The sequence below is a fragment of the Doryrhamphus excisus genome, chromosome 9 (genome assembly GCF_030265055.1).
Source record: "Doryrhamphus excisus isolate RoL2022-K1 chromosome 9, RoL_Dexc_1.0, whole genome shotgun sequence".
NCBI classification, from domain to species: Eukaryota; Metazoa; Chordata; class Actinopteri; order Syngnathiformes; family Syngnathidae; genus Doryrhamphus; species Doryrhamphus excisus.
The window spans coordinates 6,417,172-6,438,038 of record NC_080474.1 but is presented as its reverse complement, the minus strand read 5'-3'; the positions used below and the strand labels follow the sequence as shown (position 1 = coordinate 6,438,038).

General features: G+C 36.2%; 1 protein-coding gene across 4 annotated transcripts in view; it reads right to left on the bottom strand.

Annotated features, from left to right (window-relative positions):
- epha3 (eph receptor A3) overlaps positions 1-20,867 on the bottom strand; it is a 134,378-nt gene that overhangs the window by 41,923 nt on the left and 71,588 nt on the right. For all 4 annotated transcript variants that reach the window (XM_058082512.1, XM_058082513.1, XM_058082511.1 and 1 more), the window contains 4 exons: positions 12,115-12,239; positions 2,836-2,998; positions 1,378-1,483; positions 752-816 (listed from right to left, as the gene is read on the bottom strand). In XM_058082512.1, coding sequence (XP_057938495.1) covers positions 752-816; positions 1,378-1,483; positions 2,836-2,998; positions 12,115-12,239 — 459 coding nt within the window. The remainder of the gene's footprint in view (positions 1-751; positions 817-1,377; positions 1,484-2,835; positions 2,999-12,114; positions 12,240-20,867) is intronic.

Below are 20,867 nucleotides of genomic sequence, written 5' to 3'. Positions count from 1 at the left end.
AAAGGAAATAACTTGAAGGCTACCGTTTAGGTCGCTAGCGCTCTAGTTTGCGAGTTAGCATGTGTCTCAAGACCCTGCAGTTGCGCAATATGTTGTAAATAAAAAGAGTATAAATGTGACTATAGTCGTGTTTTGTCATGTCTACAGGGCTCTAATAATGCTTTGTTAATTTTAATCTGAAAAAAAAAATGTCTACCCACCAACTATATGTGGTTTCTTAAGTTTTTATTATTTGCAGTTTTATTATTATTTTTTTTTATTACTGATTGATTGATTTTCTTTATTCTTGATTTGTTTATTTATTTTTCATCTTATTTTGTACAGAAAAATAAAAAGTAAGATATTTGAGAACAGTGGAATGTTTTATCAGAGCTTTTATTGTAGAAAATCGGAACCAAGCACTGAAAATGTTTGTATATTTTTCTGTTTTTAATAAATGTGTTTTGTTTTTTTTTGAAAACCTGATGCGGCCCAGCCTTGCCTAGACCCTAGCTCCAGTGGAAAAGTGCTATACAAATAAAGTTGATTTGATTGGATTCCAAATTTTGAAAATGATATTTGTTTTCATACTAGCAAACCAACCTTTCCTATTTGACCTTTTCTTGTTGTTTAGTAGTGCAAAAATGCTATAAGTAAACACAAAATGAATGAAACAATCAAGCGGTTCCGAATGCAACCAGCTAATTGGACTTCAGTGACCCGTTAAGAGGAGACAGGAAAGATTGAAGAAGAAAAACAGCCCGGTACTTACAATGCCCATTGCCAAAGTGCAGTCTTTTCTCATCAGGATGTTTGGATTTGCTATGGCAACAAAACCTGCCAATCCAAACAGAGAACGTCAGAAGCTGTGCCACGTCTAATAAGGCTTGAGCCATTGGCCAAGATCGGAGGTCTGATATGGCTGCTTACATGTGTGTGTGTGTACGGTGAGCGTGCATCGTATCAACACTTACAATGCACAACGATGAGCCAATTCAAGAAACAATACAAGCAGTTGATGTTTGCTAAATACAAGGATGAAGAGTCTTGAACCAGTCATGATGTGCTATATATATCACTATATTGACACTTACTATGGTACACATTATGTCATTGGATGGTCATATCACCTTGTACTTTGGTACGAGGTGCATTATTAAAAAAAAAAAAAAACAAAAACAAAAAAAAAAAAACTGTATTATGGAAAGCAGGAAGTGAACAAATGTAACAGTTACTGATTGTAAAAGTACCAGATGAAGGGGTAGGATTTTTGCTTCTTGCTTTTGCTTTGCTTCTTCCTACTCCTTTCGGACATGTGGAACTGGGAACTGAATATGTGATGCATTCAATTGTAATCTGTTGCATGTTCAAATGAAATAACACCACTTATCCACCAACCTGCCAATCAGGACGTAGAGCAGCACAGTCAGCAAGATGATGGCCACAGCTGAAGAAATGGCGATCAAAACAACCTGACTACTCTCACCAGAGATGGAGAAGGCAGCTAAAAGACACAGAGTAACAGGTAGTTAGCGGTATGGTGTTCACAGCAGTAAGTACTAAACATTTGTTATGTCTGGATGATTTACACCAAGGATGTCCAAAGTCTGGCCAACGACTCTTTTCTATTTTTAACATAATAATTTAACATAAAAACAAAAAAAGCAAACATTTTATGAATATTAAGTTGAAAACCACAATGACAAAAGTCCGAATTTATTAAGATGAACGAGTAAAACAAAATTATTTTTTTGGAATATTGGGTTGGGGAAAAATATTATATCATCAGAATAAAGTTAAAATATTATAGGGACAAAGTTGCACTATTACAAGAAGAAAATTTAGAAAGTTGAAATATTGTGAAAATTTTAAAAAATAAAAATGCTGTAATTTTATGAGAATAAAGTCCAAATTCAAAGATTAAAAAAGTGTATTCTAATCAGAAAATTTGTTTTATGGGAATAAAAAAAATCTTATAAATAAAAGAATTCTTAAATTTTAGTACCATGGGTAATATTAAAGAAAATATATATTTTTTTAAATTGTAAGATTTATGAGAAACATTTATTTGGCGAAAATGAGGTTGGGAAAGACTTAAAATATTGATTTGAAGTCAAAATGTCATTGGAGTAAAGACAAAATAATATTATGCGAATAAAACTTGAAAAATAGCTGTAATGTCACAATAATAAAGTAAAAAACCTTTTTAAAAGAATAAATTTTACAGGAATAAAAAGGCACGAAAATAATGTCATTTTACTAGCATAGACTAGAAATATTAAAGAAAAAATAAGTTATTTTAAATTGTCATATTATGAGACAGAAACAAAAATAAATAGTTATTCAAAAATTAGGTTGGGGGAAAATGTACTATTGTACTATATGGACATAAAGTCACACAATTATGAGGCGTAAATTTACAGGAAGAAAATTGAAACTAAATTGCAACAAAAAATGGGTAAAAAAGTTGTCATTTTAAGAGAAGAGAAAAAAAATATTAAGACAAAAAAATGGAAAATAGTTACAATTTTATGGATATTAACTAGTTGAAAAAAAACTAAGCTATTAATATTACAGGAATAAAGTCATAATATTATGAGAAGGAAATGTATAAAGATTATTGAAGAAGAAACTTTTGAAAAACTTTTGAAAAAAAAGAGCAAGAGCAAAAGACACAAAGCTGAGATGCAGTTTTTAAACTTTTTAGTATTTCTATCATATTACAAAATATCAAAGTGGCCCTTGCATCCTTTCATTTTTCTGCATGTGGCCCTTAGTGGAAAACGTTTGAACACCCCTGATTCATACATTTGTGCAACAGTCCTTCATACCCCCTGCAGCACATCCACCACTTACAGTCTGGACTGGTCTCAAACTGGAAACTGGGACTGCTGGCTCCGTATCCAGCAGCTGTGCGGGCTCTGATCTGCAGCAGGTAGGCAGTGTTGGGCTTCAGACCGTTTAGAGTCACATTACATCCCCTGGCCCGAAGGATTGTGTAGCTGGTCTCCTGCTCCTCCTGGATGATAAAGAGGCAGGGATACAGACAGAGAAATGAAATACACACAGACTTGGGTCTACACATTAATGAATACAGCATGTGTAGAGTATCATATGAGAAGGTGGGCTGTCATAAGCGTGCACACCCAAACAATGCAGACAGTTTGACAGCATCCCACCCCTTATCTGATGAATTACGGCCTTTCTATTTTACGGCTTCTCTCAATGCCGGTCTACGCTGATAAAGCGATGCAAGAACTTCCACACTGACTCTACACCTTGCAACCAGATGTGGAGGGAAGAAAATACTGGACAAAAGACAGTACATGAAAAGAAAATCACACAGTGTTTTAGTTCTATGGAGTGACACTTTTGCTTGGTAAGTATATTAACATGTTTAGTACATTTTTACATTAGTTATATAAATAAGGATTTTTACAAAATATTATTACACTTTTTTACAGTAAGGTGAGACTTGTATACCTATGTATATATCTAATTTAACATGTCATTTTTTACCCACTTATGGAAGGTTGGGGTAGTAACACAAAAACAAAAAAAATCTTAAAATGTATAAAAGATAAGTTAAACATGTGAACGACATGATATCTGAGGAATACCTGGAATATGAAATGATAAAAAAATTTCATTACGAAGATATTTCAAGAAAACAACCTGACCGGGTCATTTTTGACCCACTTATGGAAGGTTGAGGTAGTAACACAAAAACTAAAATTTCTTAAAATGTATAAAAGATAAGTTAAAAATGTGAACGGCATGATATCAAAAACATGTTTTTGAGGAATACCTGGAATATGAAATTATCAAAAAATTTCATTACGAAGACATTTCAAGAAAACAACCTGACCGGGTCATTTTTGACCCACTTATGGAAGGTTGGAGTAGTAACACAAAAACAAAAAATTCTTAAAATGTATAAAACATAAGTTAAAAATGTGAATGGCATGATATCAAAAACATGTTTTTTGAGGAATACCTGGATTATGAAATGATAAAAAATTTTCATTACGAAGATATTTCAAGAAAACAACTTCACCGGGTCTTTTTTGAGTCACTGATGGAAGGTTTGGGTAGTAACACAAAAACAATAATTTCTTAAAATGTATAAAAGGTAAGTTAAAAATGTGAACGGTATGATATCAAAAACATGTTTTTTGAGGAATACGTGTAATATGAAATGATACAAAATTTTCATTACGAAGATATTTCAAGAAAACAACCTGACCGGGTCATTTTTGACCCACTTATGCATCTAAGTGTTAATGTCAGTGAATGAATTTTATATGAAATCTACAAAATAATGTTTACTCGACCTAAACTACCTTGGCGATCTACTGGTAGCTTGATCGACGTGATAGGCACCGCTGCTGTTAAGTGATGAAAATGTCCTGGTTTTCTTTATTTTTTTTATTTATTTAATATTTTTACATTTTTGGAAATAATTTTTTAAAATTTTTAATTTTTTTAATTTTTTAAAAAAAAATTTTACATTAAAAAAAATTTAAAAAAATTTAAATTACCTGATATTCTTATTCTTTTTAAATATCGCTTGAAAAGAGTGATATGTTCCTACAGGCCGATTTTTCCACTTGAGAAGAAACATTATTTTTAATCATTATTTCATTTCAGAGATTAGTGGTCACCGTAGCAGTTTTGCACGTGTAGAGTCAAAGTTTAGGTTCAGAAGACATTAAATCCATACTGGCTCTGTCTATGAATCAGGTGGGTGGGCATATGCCCCGTGAATGGATACCCCCCCACCCCCCTGCAGCTGTAGTAAAAATGCCATTTAGAGGAATTACTACTGACCCATTATGCTGACCCCCTATCACGTTTCTCTAACCTTACCTCAGAGCGTCACAAGACTCAATTCTGTTTAACAAGATTCATGTCTGAAGCTAAACAACGGAGATTTTACAATATTAAAACATCTAATAACAATATATTTGGGATTAATTTAACAATCATGAAAATAAATTTCCCAATAAAGACTGCAGTCCAAAAAACATTTTCAAGAGAATCAAATCCGTCTTTCATTGTGTTTATGAACAGACACCTCTTTTTAAAACCCCCTTTTTATAACGCCCAGTAATGGGAGGGATCAGGCTTTTATAGTGCACAAAGCTTTTTTAACTGGTATGTGTGTTAGGGGGGTAACTGATACAGCAGGCCTGCATCAGGATGGCTCCTCATCGTGCCCATAAATCTACTCACAGCTTGTCACCATGAAGTGCTCGGGACAGCATGTGATCCCTTGAAAATTACACACAGGTGTGGTAAGGGGACCTTTGTGTGTGTGTGTGTGTGTGTGTGAAGCAAAGCATCGCAATGCCCAAGCCGTGTGATTATGGGCTGTCTATGTGTGTCCCACCAGAGTTGTGTTGCCATTGCAGTTGCCATATAGCAGGGATATAAAGAAATATAGCGGTTTTCTGCTTTGGCAATCTAAACAAAGTTGAAGAAAATGATTGCCAGTATAAACACACACACACACACACAAAGGCTAAACAGGATTCCTTCCATCGAAAAAACCAAATAAACATACCAAACTAGCACATGTGAAGGTCTCGAGAATACACCACATTCAAAAACAATATTTTTTCTACAATGCACTTAAGAGCCCTTTTAAGTACATGGGTCCTTATTTTGGGTAAAGCAATAATGAAATCATGCTCAATATTATAATATATTCTATTTAGAATATATGAATTAACAAATCACGCTGTTTTGTGGTTTAATACGGTCTATCAATAGTCAAAAATATGCATATTTAAGCACATTTTTAAATTAAAATTACAAATTTTAAAGCATAACAATGGCTAAATTAAATAAAATACTAATATAAATATGCAGCATCGGTCACTAGACATCTAATGTTACTGTAATGTTCCTAAAGACAAGCATTACACTTGATTGCCAAAACAACAGACTTTTGTTGCAGGTTTGAATGATCTCACAACAGGCACAATACTCACAATTTACACCAACACACAAGCAGCAGTGTTTATTATGTCTACTATTTTCGGTACTGTAGTGTAAAGGTGACCATAGGGTTGTTATCTCATTCCTAGAAGGCTCTAATGATGTTAAAAACTGCATCCACAATGTCATTAACTGGTTTGAAGATGAACGAGTATGAGAAACAAACAAAACAAAATATTTTTTTGGAATATTAGGTTGGGGAAAAATATTATATCATCAGAATAAAGTTAAAATATTATAGGGACAAAATTGCATTATTACGAGAAAAAAAATTAGAAAGTTGAAATAATTTGAAAAATTAAAAAAATTAAAAATGCTGTAATTTTATGAGAATAAAGTCCAAATTCGGAGATTAAAAAACCGTATTCTAATCAGAAAATTTGTTTTAGGAGATTAAACTTGCAGTATTATGAGGAAATATTCTGACATTTTAGTACCATTGATAATATTAAAGAAAATATATATTTTTTTTAAATTGTAAGATTTATGAGAAACATTTATTTGGGGAAAATGAGGTTGGGAAAGACTTAAAATATTGAGCTGAAGTCAAAATGTCATTGGAGTAAAGACAAAATAATATTATGAGAATAAAACTTGTTGTGAAATATAGCTGTAATGTCACAATAATAAAGTAAACAACCTTTTTAAAAGAATAAATTTTACAGGAATAAACAGGCACGAAAATAATGTCATTTTACTAGTATAGACTAGAAATATTAAAGAAAAAATATGTTATTTTAAAATGTCATATTAAAGAAGATTAAAAAAGCGTATTCTAATCAGAAAATGTGTTTTATGAGAATAAACTTGCAGTATTATTTCTCTTATTATTATTGGGTACTACAAGTCTAAAGGTGACCATAGGGTTGTTATGTCATTCCTAGAAGGCTCTAATGATGTTAAAAACTGCAACCACTATGTCATTAACAGGTTTTCCATGCGCTAACAAAACTATTACTTTTATAAATAAGAAATCCTACTTTGCGGAAATTCACATATCACGGTTGGGTCCAGAATCGATGAATTGCAATGTACAAGCGATTACTGTACAGTACTACATTCAAGGCACCAGGCTACTCCAAATCATGAAATTAAAATACATGTCCGTTTTATGGCTGATACATGCCATACAAGTTGGTTGTCTGTGTTTCACGTTCTTCCATTGATTAGTCCGCATAAGCCTTTATTTCTTGATAAAGGGCTTCAAATGGTACAGATTAAGGGAATTTAAGTGTGAGGCAGCAAAGTAGAAACAAGCATTAAATGTGTTGATGTGTAATGAGTCCTCATTCCAAAATGCTTTTGAACATCACGGACAATTGCGTCCTCCAGGCTAAGAGGAAAAGGACATCCAGATTTTTTTTTTTTTTTACCAGCTTGAAGTTTTGAATTCTTTGATGCTACATTGTGTGACTTTGTGTCTTCAGTGCCCGTGGCATCTGGGGTAACTTGCACATCTGTGAAAGTACCATTAAGGCTGTAAAGCACTTCCAGGTTTTCTAACTGCCACCCACAGAAGAAGCTTCTTTTTATGGATGTTCCTGTGTATTCCCACAACAGATTCAAACTAATGCAGTGTGGCTTGGTGAGAAATCGGGGTGGGCACTTGACTTGATCATCAACACAAGACTAAATAATAAAAATATATATGTGATTGCGGTACAATTTGCTGCTTATATGGTTCAAACCAGTGGTTCTCAACTGGTTTGGCAGTGGGAGCCACCAACACCCGCAAGTGGCGACGCAAAATGTGGAAAATATTCAACTCAAATTTCTCAATTTAAAAAAAATAAAAAATTTAAAAAAATAAATAAATAAACTTCTGCGGACTGCAAATGGTCACATTTTGACATCCCGGAAGGAATAATTAGATGAAAAATGGGGTACACTTTTAATTCAATAGTATTCAAACTAATGGCCAATAAAGTGTTAAATATATTCATGGTAATGGTAATGGTTTTATTTCATTTGAACATGCATCAGATTACAATTGAATGCATCACATAATCAGTTCCCAGTTCCACATGTCCAAAAGGAGTAGGAAGAAGCAAAGCTTATTAAATCCTACCCCTACATCTGGTACTTTTACAATCAGTAACTGTTACATCTATTCACTTCCTGCTTTCCATAATAAAGTTTTTTTTTTATTTTTTATTTTTTATTTTTTTTAATAATGCACCTCATACCGAAGTACGAGGTGCATTATTAAAAAAAAAAATGTTAATACATTAATGTTAATACATTTTAAAATTCTTGGATGTGTATTTGGATAAAACGTGTTGCTAGAAAAAAAATGTATTTCTAAAAGTTACAGAAACCATTATACGACCGGATGGAGCACACAGTGTTTCGCATGAAAATGCCCAAGCCACAAACAAAATAGAGGAACATATGGTTTTTCAAACACATATTATCATCCTCTTAACTGAATGTTCTTTCTTTTCATCTCAGTTCTTCTATTCTTCTGTCACACCATCTTTTTTTTTAATGCGTGCATTTGAGCTTATGTCTCTAAAAAACTTTGTATGCGCTCCAATGTGGCCTTGAGCCTTGGCATGCGAGTTCACCTAAAGCTTGCCCATAGGAAGAGGCCAGAATCCGGTGTTTTTATGGTGGCCTCCCACTGGTGTCCTTGTTCACTCATCTGCATGGAAGAACCTTTTGTCTGATGTTTTAAAATCCCTGGCCGCTGTGGAGAGAATCCCGTAGAAAGTGTGTAAAGGCGTTTGTGTGCATGTCCTCATGTGTCCCTCGATGTGACTAACAAGGAATCATGCACTTTTAAAACCCACTTTTCAATTTCTTCTTGTAATAAAGTAGCATTTAAGTAACGTGCGCCAATGAAACAAAGCCTGTATCAGTCATTAACTTTTCCCCTTGCTGCTTTCCAGCCATGTATTAGCATCTTAGGTAAGGGTGGCTGAGCAGGGAGAAGAGTTTAGAGAGGACACCAGTTTCTGTCTGCCTACTAATCAAGAGATTAGGGGCCAGGGTTGGCACTCGAGCAAACTGTGATCTGGGGCACACACACACACACACACAATGAATTTACCCGAGTGACTAAACTTGCATCCATGGCTAATTTCACCATCAAATGTCAGCGATAGCGCCGCATCGGTGCTGAACGACAGCCTAATTCGTTCTGTGCTAATTTCTCTCACAGAGGAATGAACACGCCCGTTTACTGTCTGCCATAAAACTTGTCTCCATTAGATAGAGAGGACAGGATAAGAGGCAGGATATGGAATGGGAGGTCTAGGGAAGTCTTATATTGGCATAAAAATTAAATATCGACTCATGTCGGCGAGTGACGGCATAATCCAGCGAAAACTACTTTATTTTGTTTTTATTCAGATGTTTGTGTCACAAAAATTCCAGCTTTCCAAATTGTATCATTTCCAGCAGTATTTATTTTATCAGGGCTGCAAGTAACAATTATTTTCATTAATAGTCATTAATCTGACGCTTGTTGTTTTGATTAGTCGGGTGATCAGTTCGGTAAGATTAGTGGTCCGCAACACAAAAAATAGACAGAAATTTGGATCTCTGTTTTTGAAAGATGTTTTTCATGAACGACAAATAAATAAACAATTATTCACATATGAAAAGCATGCCTAGACAATACAGTGAGAAAAAGTAAGATGGAGTGTGAAAAAGGGAAAGACAAATGAAGAAGAAACTCAGGCTATCACACTGCAGCATAAGTATTTGTTTTGTTTCATGTAGTCGTTCACATCGAAAGGAGCCAGTTGAGGTGGCTCGGGCATCTAGTCTGAATGCCTCCTGGACGCTTCCCCAGTGAGTTCCCCAGCCGGGAGGAGACACACCGAGGACACGCTGGAGGAATTATGTCTGGCCTGGGAACGGCTCGGTGTCCCCCCCAGTGGAACCGAGAGATATTTCCCTACTGAGACTGCTGCCCCTGCGACTGGGATCCGGATAAGCGTTGGAGAGTTCGAGTCAGTTTGTGGTCTCCTTGGTGCATTTGTGACATTGTCAAGGATTCTGTCCAACCGGAGTCAACGGTTTCGTAACCAGATTAGTTTGCCGACTTTTGAGGGTGGGAATTGTAGTCGATTTCCATTCCTACCCTCACGGATAGTCATGAACTTTGGGTGGTGACCGAGAAGATGGCGCTTACAAGTTGCCAGAATGAATTCTGAAGTACTCTCATTTGGGAGAAACTCAGAGTAAATTTGCTGCTACTGTACATTGAGGTGGATCAAGCATCTAGTCAGGATTCCTCCCTCGGGAAGTGTTCAGGTCACGTCCGACCGGTGGGAGGCCTTAAGGAAGACCAAGGACACGTTGGAGAGACTATGTGTTTGAACTGGCCTGGGAATCCCTCGGAAAAAGAGGGAAGGAAGTCTGGGTTTGCCTGCAAAGGCCAGTACCCCAGCAAACCTGACATTTGGTAAATAGAAGAAAATTACTAGATGGACAGTGATGACAAAATTAGGTGAGAATGTTGGATAAGAAATTTAAAGTTTTATGCTGATTTTAATTTGATATCCTTGGATAACACCAGGGAATTTTCAGAAACACAAGAATCTTTTTAAGACTGATTCGTGATTTATATTAAGATATCACATTTACCCTTCATCTCCCTAACGAGGGTATAGACCCGATAAGTTGTTTCTCACAGCTCCTTCAACTTCTATTTTTAGCAGTGATGATTCAGAATCATCCGAGGACCCTTGTCAAATCGAACCAATTCTTCCCATGCAGTTTTAATCGTTTAAACTATTTACATATTTCATGTTGTTTATTGTATGTTACCTTGTCAAAATAGATAAAAGGGTGTGAATATTTGTCATTCGCATATCAAACGGATATCCTCTAATGTTCTCAGCGCTGCTGAGAAGTCGTTATACATAATTCCTGATTCATATTTAAGTGATTTTGTCTCTCTCGGGTTCACATCCCGACAATGATATTTATGACAAACAGTGTATGGCAACACAATTCCCAATCTTGGTGGATATGCCAGTTCAAACAAGGAAACTGAAGCTCAGTTCAGCAAACAACAATGTTCCAGAATAGTTGACTTATGAAGTTGTACTGTAAAGTTGAACAATACAGATAAAAAACTGAAACGTATGAAAAGTGAAGCAATTTTTCCCATATGATATAATGTACTGGAAAATCAAATCAATCATAAAAAATACATTTTATGGAGAATAAATGTCATTGTACATGCAGAAAACAATGTAAAATCATTATAAATGACAAATGGATGGAAGTTATTGTTGATGCGGACTTCCTGTACATCCTGGCAAGTTATTTTATAGTAAAACTCATTTTATAGTTATACTCAATAAAACTTAATAGACAGTGATTCGGGTGCCTAGGGTACTTTTTTGGGGAACTTGATTTTATGAAAACATTTTTAGCAAAATCTTTGACGGAAAACATCACGCAAGAACTGGGAAGTACAAAAGGTTTGACCGCCTGTTGTACATTTGATTAATGTTCATGTTAAAGGTTAAATAACTGTTAATAGTTATCCTCCCTATCCGTGTGGAAGTGGTAAGTTTTTGGCTATTTAAGTTTAAAGGAAATAACTTGAAGGCTACCGTTTAGGTCGCTAGCTCTCTAGTTTGCGAGTTAGCATGTGTCTCAAGACCCTGCAGTTGCGCAATATGTTGTAAATAAAAAAAGGATAAATGTGACTATAGTCGTGTTTTGTCATGTCTACAGGGCTCTAATAATGCTTTGTTAATTTTAATCTAAAAAATAATAATTTCTCTACCCACCAACTATATGTGGTTTCTTAAGTTTTTATTATTTGCCGTTTTATTATTATTATTATTATATTTTTTTATTACTGATTGATTTTCTTTATTCTTGATTTGTTTATTTATTTTTCATGTTATTTTGAACAGAAAAATAAGAAATTAAGATATCTGAGAACAGGGGAATGTTTTATCAGAGCTTTTATTGTAGAAAATCGAAACCAAAGCAAAGTTTATTCATTTTTCTGTTTTTAATAAATGCGTTTTTTTTGTTGTTTTTTTTTTTGGAAAACCTTATGCGGCCCAGTCTCGCCCAGACCCTAGCTCCAGTGGCCCCCAAGTAAATTGCGTTTGAGACCCCTGATCTAGAGTGTAAACCCCTCTTGTCAGTACCAACCTTTTCGTAGTATTTGATCTCGTAGTCGAGGATAATGCCATTGGGTCTCTCTGGCTCCAGCCAAGACAAGGAAACACTATTTCGTGATGTCTTCTCCTTTTTGATGACTATTACCGGAGAGGGAGCTGGGGTAGAAACAGAACAGGAGAAAAGCAGAGAATGTGAGACAGTGAATTCTTCTATAAAGAGGTTCAGTGGAAGTTCAGTTGCCGGTGTTGCATCCTGACAATTGTCTATGGTTCCTGTTAGCCTAATTCAGTTTTCTGCCCAGTGGGGCCCACATTAAAGGACACAGTCCCGGATTTGTGGGTTGGATAAAGATGACTTACACAAAGTTGCAAATGCAAACAACACACACACACTCACTCCCAAAGACGGCGTTCTCATGCAGAGACAGAGACGTACACAAGGGAGGAGAATGCTTAGATCTCGTATTTCAGTCTAACCAGTGGATATAACTAACATAACCAACCTAAACGGATACATGTTTCCTCCAATCCCCTGATATGGGACACAAGCGCACTTCCTGTGTACCCTGTTTTGTTTCGCTCTACTTGGGTTTAGAGTAACAAACACACTGAAGCAGGGGTCTCAAACACACGGCCCGCGGGCCAAATGTGGCCCGCAGGACACTAGTTTGAGGCCCCCGCCTTGATATGAAAGTTTAATGTTAGTGTGGCCTGTGTAAGTTTGATATGGATGCTGTATGGTATCATGTACCCAGAAAAAATTATTATGTTTGATTAATGTTCATGTTAAAGGTTAAATAACTGTTAATAGTTATCCTCCCTATCCGTGTGGAAGTGGTAAGTTTTTGGCTATTTAAGTTTAAAGGAAATAACTTGAAGGCTACCGTTTAGGTCGCTAGCGCTCTAGTTTGCGAGTTAGCATGTGTCTCAAGACCCTGCAGTTGCGCAATACATATGTTGTAAATAAAAGAGTATAAATGTGACTATCAGCTCCTATGAAAGTGACAGTGATAACTAAGCAGCGCAGTGGTCTTGTTTTTGGCTGGGAAACCACAGGGATGAAGGAAAGGAATTGTTCTTTCTTTTTTATTAAAATAAATGATTGTGATAAATCAATTTCTGCAAATTACGATTCCTTATTTATGAATGGATTATTATTGTAGTTTGAGGATATAAACCTGTTTATGACCTTGTTTTTAAACATAACTAGAGCCTTCTAGACATGAAATAATATCCATATAATCACGTTGAATTCTTATTACCCAATGTAGTAGACATAAGTCTATCACATTTCGAGTCAGCCAATCGCAGGACTTTACAATATATTTGTATTTATTATCTATTTTAATGCTTGAAAATACTTAATTTAGGCCAAAATCATATACAATTTGCTTACATATGCATAGTTCATGACTAACAATAGGTTATAGTCGAACACAACCCGGAATTATTTATAAATTAATACATTTTTGGGGGAAAAAGAGTGAAGAGCAAAGTGGCGGGGGATGATGGTAAATTCTATCAATTTGCAAAATTCATAAACTTGCTATGGCAATAAACCAACAAACCAAAATGTAAACACGTAAAGTTACCATGAGAGGAAAAAAATAATTATTATTGTTTTATTTATCACTGTTGCATGAATTTGAAAGTCAATGTATCATCTTGTTTTGGTTGGTGTCCGCTATCAAAATACCTCAGGAGGTTCACATGGTCCCACTGTAGCCATTTTGGGTCCCACACCTCCCTTTTTTTCAGTCTCTTTCTCTACACTCACTTTCTCATTTCCCTGGTTTTACTGCTCTCTAATTGCCAGGCAGCTGCGGGGCCTGCTCTGCATCTGAGGCATTGACTTTTAATTTTATTAGACCACAGGAAAAAACATGTTTGTCTTTGAAATGTTCAAGCTTTGGTTGATTGGGATTATAAAGCCAGTGTGTGTGTGTTTGTGGGCACGGGTGTGTGTTTTTGTCTTTTCATGCATATACGGTATACCCATGTGCATATCTGCAGGAAGTTTTATTCCCCCCTTTTTTTCTACAATGAATCCAGATGGAGAGAATCTGTTTCCATACCCCCTACTCCTCTTCTCCTCCTCTCCCTCTGGTTCTGATAGCACGGTGACGCCGTGCTTTATATTGGCACTGTGGTTTACTGTGGCAATAATGATTTAGTGTGTCTGAGCAGCTTGGAGGCATCACCACTTTCTTTCTTCTCATCCACTTTTTGACGCGTCTATTTTCAGATCACTTCATTTGTTGTCGCTTGTTTTGTCTATAGTCTATCTAACTGTAAAACTTCTATAGGACACAAAATCAATAATGGCTTACGAAGTGGGCCGTGCCACCATTAATAAGTGATTTAAGGGGCACTTATGAGAATATGTCATACCTAAGGACCATTAACCAGGGAGCACGCTGTAAGTCAGTGACAATGTATGCCTAATACCTTCAAGTCATTACTGAAAGTAAATTAAAGAACTCATTAAAAAATATTGAAAAAAATAATTAAAAGAGTATTCCACAATATAATTATCACATCATTATGTAGGAAACTCCAAATTGCTTAAATCACAAGTTTTTGTTCAATATAATATCAAAATACTCTAACTGGCTATGGCATTTGGTACATCAGACTTTATATATATATATTTTATATATTTCAGACTTTAAAGTCGGCCAAAGGTCGGAGAAAGGTCGGAGAAAGGTGATAAACGTTCACATCTACACATTTATGCAGGTGCTATTGAGAACAGAGCTGCAACAATTAAATATTGATCAATGGTTAATTGATTACCCAAGTCATCAGAAACTATATAATTAATTCATGACTGTTATTTGACAAATATTTTTCATTAATTAACAATATTTTAACAGAATATTCAAGTGGCAACCTATTGTTTGTGTACTTATTTACTCTGTCAGTTAAAATCATGAATTAAAAAAAAATATTTTTTAAATCTGATTCATTGAATAATTAAAATAAATAATTGACAGATTAATCCGTTATTTAAATAATCATTAGTTACAGTTTTAATTGAGAATCTGTATTGTATTTCTCTGTACAAACCCTTTAGTTAAAGAAAGAAAATCCCACAATTCTCACTGAAATCACTTGGAACTTACAAAAGTAACATTCATTCATTCATTCATTTTCTACCGCTTTTCCTCACGAGGGTCGCGGGGGGTGCTGGAGCCTATCCCAGCTGTCTTCGGGCGTAAGGCGGGGTACACCCCAGACTGGTCGCCAGCCAATCACAGGGCACATATAGACAAACAACCATTCACACTCACAGTCATACCTATGGACAATTTGGAGTCGCCAATTAACCTAGCATGTTTTTGGAATGTGGGAGGAAACCGGAGTACCCGGAGAAAACCCACGCATGCACGGGGAGAACATGCAAACTCCACACAGAGATGCCCGAGGGTGGAATTGAACCCTGGTCTCCTAGCTGTGAGGTCTGTGCGCTAACCCCTAGACCACCGTGCCGCCACAAAAGTAAAAACAATAAATTTAAAAAACATTTAAAATCAAAATCAGCCATCACTTTTGAATTGTTAATTAACATAATTATTTAAAAAAACTAATTAATAAAACAGGCCTGGACAAAAATGATGGTGTGAGGGAGCTGCCAATCCTCCCTCACTGATCAGGTGTATGCCTGTTATGTTTCTATTGGTGTATATAGCTAGCTTTTGTTATTTACATATATTCTGGTTAGTACTAATTATATTTGGTTGCCATTTAAGTTGTTTGTTGTAGTTTTTCATTTAGAAGTCATTGGTTTTGTTCCTAATTTCTCATCAATTTCTCCTTTTTTTTTGAGGTGATTGGTGAGTGTAGGCTAGAGGCTTATCACCTTGATTGGACTCTCCCAAGTGTCACCTGGAGGAGGGGGGATTAACTGGGTGGTAGTTCGGTAATCTAAGTTGTTATGTGTAATTGAGTGCTTACATGTATACAGGAAGTGGAACTTCAGTGTGGGACTATTGGAAGACTTTTGTAACCTAAAAGAAGAGTGTTATAAATGTAAACAGGGTACCTTTTATATGTATTGCCTCACCCTCTCATTGGGGAACTATGGTTGGCCCTTCACGGGTAAAAGGGGCTGGGTGAGTTGTTTGGGAGAGGCCTGTTGTGTGTGCTGGCAAAAATAAACTTGAAGAGTTTTTTTTACATAATTATGTTTATCAACCATTCAAAAGTGATGGCTGATTTTGATCATTATTTGTTTTTTGTTACTAAATTTCAAGTGATTTCAGTGAGAATTGTGGGATTTTCGTTCTTTAACTGAGGGGTACCAACAATTTTGTCTATGTGTGTAAGTTGCTGGCACAAAAATATGAAACAAATTTATAAATACCCGAAAAAACTAATAACTATTACACTTTAGCATCAGTGTACGTGTTAATGCATTATCACATGCATGAGAAGCAAGAGGGCTTCATAGTCGAAATATGTGTATCCCAATGACGTGCATTGTTAGCTAGCTCACATTAACTTGTTTTCTCGTATTATAATGCACAGAAAATGAAAATAAATATGTGTTCATGTTTCATATAAAGATTGTGAATGACGGGCAAAATTCCAAAGTTGAAGTAAGATGCTGGTTGTTGTTTTTGTTTTTTTTTTGTCACACAAAGTGGCCACAATAATTCATTAAGTTGAGTTTGGGATACAGTTCAGCACACAAATGAAATGATACAAAACATATCATGTGCAACTATAATTATAAGATACTTATTATAAGACTTATTATACTTATTATAAGATAGAAATGTGTTATTTTAGACAGCAGTGCTGTTTAATTATGACACTAATTATGTCTAGCTTGGAGATTGTAGCTGCCGCGTGCGTCAGCCACTGACTAACTAAATACACATGCGTGATTTTCAGTCTATTTTAATTCATTTGTGAATATGATAATGTTAATTATACGTATCATTACATGTATCTTCTTAAAAAAATGCTGACATTTGTTAAACAGGTACGTTTTTATCGTATCCATATATTTAAACAAGAAGTTGTTTAGTGTCTTAGTTTGTTAGTTTGATTTAGTTTCACAGTGTTTTTTCTTCGTCTCTTGTAAATTTAATGTTGCTATGAGCGCACTATGATAATACCACCATTATGAATACCATACATTATAAATCCTCACTAGGTTCGCGGGGGTATGCTGGAGCCTATCCCAGCTGACTTTGGTACACCCTGGGCTAATAATAATAAAATATATAAATAAATGTCAAAAAAAAATATATATATATATATATATAGGCGGCACGGCGGTCGAGTGGTTAGCGCGCAGACCTCACAGCTAGGAGACCAGGGTTAAATTCCACCCTCGGCCATCTGTGTGGAGTTTGCATGTTCTCCCCGTGCATGCGTGTACTCCGGGTACTCCGGTTTCCTCCCACATTCCAAAAACATGCTAGGTTAATTGGCGACCAAAAACATGCTAGGTTAATTGGCGACTCCAAATTGTCCATAGGTATGAATGTGAGTGTGAATGGTTGTTTGTCTATATGTGCCCTGTGATTGGCTGGCCACCAGTCCAGGGTGTACCCCGCCTCTCGCCCGAAGACAGCTGGGATAGGCTCCAGCACCCCCCGCGACCCTCGTGAGGAAAAGCAGTAGAAAATGAATGAATGAATGAATATATATATATATATATATATATTTTTTTTTTTTCTTTTTTGGATATTCCAGCATACATTGCATTGTGCCTTGGTTTTCCCCTTCCATTGCGGTTCAGAGGGCTACTATTGGAGCAAAACTGCTCTAAATGCAGATCACAGGTACATGTTGTCAACACAGGGATGACCATGAGTTGGAGGGCAAAAAGATGAGAGGAGGAAATCTATCTGACAGCACCTTGACAGCACCGCCTGGACACACTGCTACCACCTAGGGAAATATTTAATCCATCTTTTAACAGCTTGGCATCTCTATGTGAGAGTAGATCAGGTAGGTGCTGCCGCGGCCGACATACTTAATCCTTGTAAACTCCCAGGGCCAACGGAGAGTGTGCAGCTGGAGGCGGAGATATTCTTTAGGCTGAGAGACAAGTGTGCATAAGTGGGGGTGTCGTCATAGTGAAGTGTGCGTTGTTGTCTTTGAGCTTCAAAGCATCTTTGTGCCATGATCAGTAATGTGCAAAACAATCACTGAAACTTTAAATATTCTGAAATAACTCTCAGACTATTTGCATCCAGTTTATAATGTTTACCATAAATATATACAGTAAAGCTTTCTCAACCACGCAATCAAAAAATGTGTTGCAGTAAATCTCCACGGTCCTCTCTTCAAGTCCACACATACTACATAAGTGAACAAACATACAAAAACAACTATATGTGCCACTAATCCTTGTCCTGTCATTTAAAACGGGTCTGGTTTTTATCATATATAATATAGTACAGCTGGAGCTGTGCCGTGTAATTACAGCAAGCATTCTTACAAATGTTTTGGAACTTTAACTTCACACGATGTGACTGCTGCCACACGATTGTATGCACCGTAATCATCCCATGTGTTTGCCTTATATAGGGTTTTGTTATAGCTTCAACCACCCCCCCAGTTGGGTTGATCTGTCTACACCAGGGGTCTCAAACATACGGCCCGACACTAGTTTGAGCCCCCCGCCTTGATATGAAAGTTTAATGTTAGTGCGGTATGGATGCTGTATGGTATCATGTACCCAGAAAAAATTATTACGTTTGATTAATGTTCATGTTAAAGGTTAAATAACTGTTAATAGTTATCCTCCCTATCCGTGTGGAAGTGGTAAGTTTTTGGCTATTTAAGTTTAAAGGAAATAACTTGAAGGCTACCGTTTAGGTCGCTGGCTCTCTAGTTTGCGAGTTAGCATGTGTCTCAAGACCCTGCAGTTGCGCAATATGTTGTAAATAAAGAGTATAAATGTGACTATAGTCGTGTTTTGTCATGTCTACAGGGCTCTAATAATGCTTTGCTAATTTTAATCTGAAAAAAATAATTTGTCTACTCACCAACTATATGTGGTTTCTTAAGTTTTTATTATTTGACGTTTTATTATTATTATTATATGTATTTATTTACTACTGATTGATTGATTTCATGTTTTTGGATTCTGGGAGGAAACCGGAGTAATCTTAATTCTATGATTCTATTGTTGTGGATCAGTTTAGGGAAGTCCCTTTTCTGTTGCACCTTGACTGTGGCCCAGTGGAAAGAGTAACGTCCCTCACATATTCCCTGGAAGAATTGACTCCAACAGAAATACAAAAAAAAAAAAATTACACTCCAGATACAGACGACACTGAATAAGGAAAAACTCAAAAGACAGCCAAGAACAAAATAGTGTAAAAGTATTGCAGAATACACTTTTAAAGTGCTTAAACTCGGAATTTTTACACCTAGAATGTCCAAGCAACACATCTCTTTGTCGGCTTTTTCTTCCGAGCGCTGTTTCATGTGTTTTAAAAAATGGATGTCAGTTTCCTCAGCCCATTGTTATCCTAAAATTACTTGTAAAAAGGATGACATTTTCATTTCTGACATATCAGGTTCCTACAGGCTCAGTGAATATAATAGTGTTTACTGTGCTCTAGTAAATATCAAGGGCATATAGTAAGTGTAGTGCAGGGACATTAAATTTAAGGTTAGATCATTAAATAAGAAGGAAAGGGTGCTGATAATACGCTGCGGTTTGTTTTCTTTGTGCATCTGCCACAAGTTATCACTTCAAATGTCATCCGGGGTCGTGCCGTATCCAGAAGGGTTGAGTCGAGACGGCGTTCGAGCCCTCACGCTATGTGCTCGATAGCGTGCAGTTTGTTAAGGCTCCTTTGTGTCTCGTGCCTCCTTGCCTTCTCCCTCCTATGTCCTGCCGCGTGTGACCTAGATATCTATCCTAGTGTGTCATCTGGAAGTAAAAGACAGTTGCTGGAGGAAGTATACGTATGAAGAGGTGTATACTTTTTGACACTTGTGGTATTTAAAAAAAAAAGGCTTGACGCACAGTTGTCATACTCATGATTCAGGACGTTATCTCGGTATTAAAGTCATGGTTCCGTTCATTTTCGGTACAGTGAGCGTAGAAAATCCATAAAAGTACGGAGCCAAAGAAATAAAATTCTTGAATAAGGCGGTTGAGTGGTTAGCGCGCAGACCTCACAGCTAGGAGACCAGGGTTCAATTCCACCCTCGGCCATCTCTGTGAAAAAAAAGTGTAATAATATTGTATTTTAATGCATTTTAATGTATTTTAATGCATCTTTTACTCTTACTGTTTTTATTCAACTCTATTTCTATTTATTTTTCTCTACTGTAAAGCAAACAAATAAAATGTATTATTATTATAATTTAGACTAGGCTGCATGGTAGACGAGTGGTTAGTGCGCAGGCATCACAGCTAAGAGACCCGAGTTCAATTTCTGTGAAAACGTGTAATAATATTGTATTTTAATGCATCTTTTTAGTCTTACTGTTTTTATTCAACTCTATTTTTATTTATTTTTCAGCTAAGAGACCCGAGTTCAATTCCACCCTCGGCCATCTCTGTGTGGAGTTTGCATGTTCTCCCTGTGCATGCGTTGTTTTTTCTCCGGGTACTCCGGTTTCCTCCCACATTCCAAAAACATGCTAGGTTAATTGGCGACTCCAAATTGTCCATAGGTATGAATGTGAGTGTGAATGGTTGTTTGTCTATATGTGCCCTGTGATTGGCTGGCGACCAGTCCAGAGTGTACGAAGAAAGCTGGGATAGGCTCCAGCACCCCCCGCGACCCTCGTGAGGAAAAA